General features: G+C 40.9%; 1 protein-coding gene across 1 annotated transcript; it reads right to left on the bottom strand.

The window, feature by feature from the left end:
* Window positions 1-655: 655 nt before the first annotated feature.
* On the bottom strand, window positions 656-1,103 carry LOC104952523 (voltage-dependent N-type calcium channel subunit alpha-1B-like; the record flags this gene model as incomplete). Its single annotated transcript, XM_010779360.1, has 2 exons — window positions 656-812; window positions 943-1,103. Coding segments are annotated over 2 exons (303 nt in total), but the record flags the coding sequence as incomplete, so codon positions are not given.
* Window positions 1,104-1,503: the final 400 nt, after the last annotated feature.

Genomic DNA, 1,503 nt, shown 5'->3' with positions numbered 1-1,503 from the left:
CTACACTGCTCCCCGGGCGCTGTACATAATGGCAGCCCACTGTTCCTAACACTAGGATGGGTCAAATGCAGAGAAACCATTTTGTTACATAGTACCTACTGTATACTACGTAATGACAAAAAGTTGAATCTTCAATCTTCAATAAACACATTTAATACACAATAGCATTGTGAGGCTGAACAAAAGGACCTTTTGACTATGTAAATGTAGTCTTTTAAAAAAGCTAAACATTTACTGACTTTTTTAGGATAGCTTAAAGTGATGTTGGAAAATTACAACCGTGGGCCTTACAGGGTTAAAAGGCAATATGTAAGATATGGCCAGAATTAAAGTTTAAATATTCACAAAATAAATTAACATTATCAACATGTGAAGAGGTTACAGTTTTACGAAATAGACGTCTATGTATTGTGGTTGAGAGGAGTCTACTGGATTTAACATGCTAGCCCGTCCTGTGTGTAACACCCCATGTCCTCTAGAGGCGACAGCGAGTCTCTGTAGAGCCAGTCTGCCCTCAGTCCAGAGGGAGAAGAAGAACAGCTTGTCAGTAACCAATTTTTTTTTATTGAATCAAAATTGGCAGACACGAGTAAACAACGAGAAGAGGGTTAGGGTTAGATAATCTGGGAGAAGACAAAGCGTCAACCTAAAGGAATGAATCGAGCTGCACCTACGTTGGCCAGCCCTCCCCAGTGGAGACAGTGAAGAGGGTCAGGAAGGCCCACAGCACATTGTCATAATGGAACTCGTACTTCCTCCACTCCCTGGGCATCGCCGCCACCTCCTCTGTGTCATAGTCCAGGAACTGTCCTCTGGAAGACATAAAGTCATAAATAACACTGAGTGGGGTTAGTAAGGAACAGGGTCAGCACAAATGCTACAATGTTGACAATTTCAATGTTTCTGAGATAAGGAATGAGGAGGAGGGGATTGTAGACCGACTTGCAGTCTTTCTCCAGGCCCTTGGACTCGTCTGTGCAGAAGAAGAATTTCCCTTTGAACAGTTGAACTGCGATGACGGCAAAGATGAACATGAAGAGGATGTAAACAATGAGGATGTTCAGCACGTTCTTCAAAGAATTGACTACACAGTCGAACACCGCCTGAGGACACATAGAAGCAAACACACTATTTGATTAGGAGATAAGGTAGAACATCATTTCTGAATATACAGGACTTTCTCATTATTATTACATATACATCCAGTATTGTGCAGGCACTGCTACTCTGTTGTTTGCCTTTCACACAATTTCCTCCTCTTTGCTAAAAACAGCAGCAGCCTGCTGTAGACAAAATTAGACCCTCCAGAAAAACGCGGTCAAAAATCCTTGATTATGCTGGCTAAATTCCTTGATTATGCGGGCTAAAATCCTTGATTATGCGATTAAACATACAGGGTTTTTATGTGATTTTATGCGGTGAAATTGCGGGAAGTTGCAAAATATGCGGAAAGTTTCGAAAAATAATAGATTTCTTTTTTTAAATATTGGGCTGTCTTATTTA

This window comes from Notothenia coriiceps, unplaced genomic scaffold (assembly GCF_000735185.1).
Source record: "Notothenia coriiceps isolate Sejong01 unplaced genomic scaffold, NC01 NC01_scaffold00020105, whole genome shotgun sequence".
Taxonomy (NCBI): domain Eukaryota; kingdom Metazoa; phylum Chordata; class Actinopteri; order Perciformes; family Nototheniidae; genus Notothenia; species Notothenia coriiceps.
This window is presented reverse-complemented; position numbering and strand designations above follow the sequence as displayed.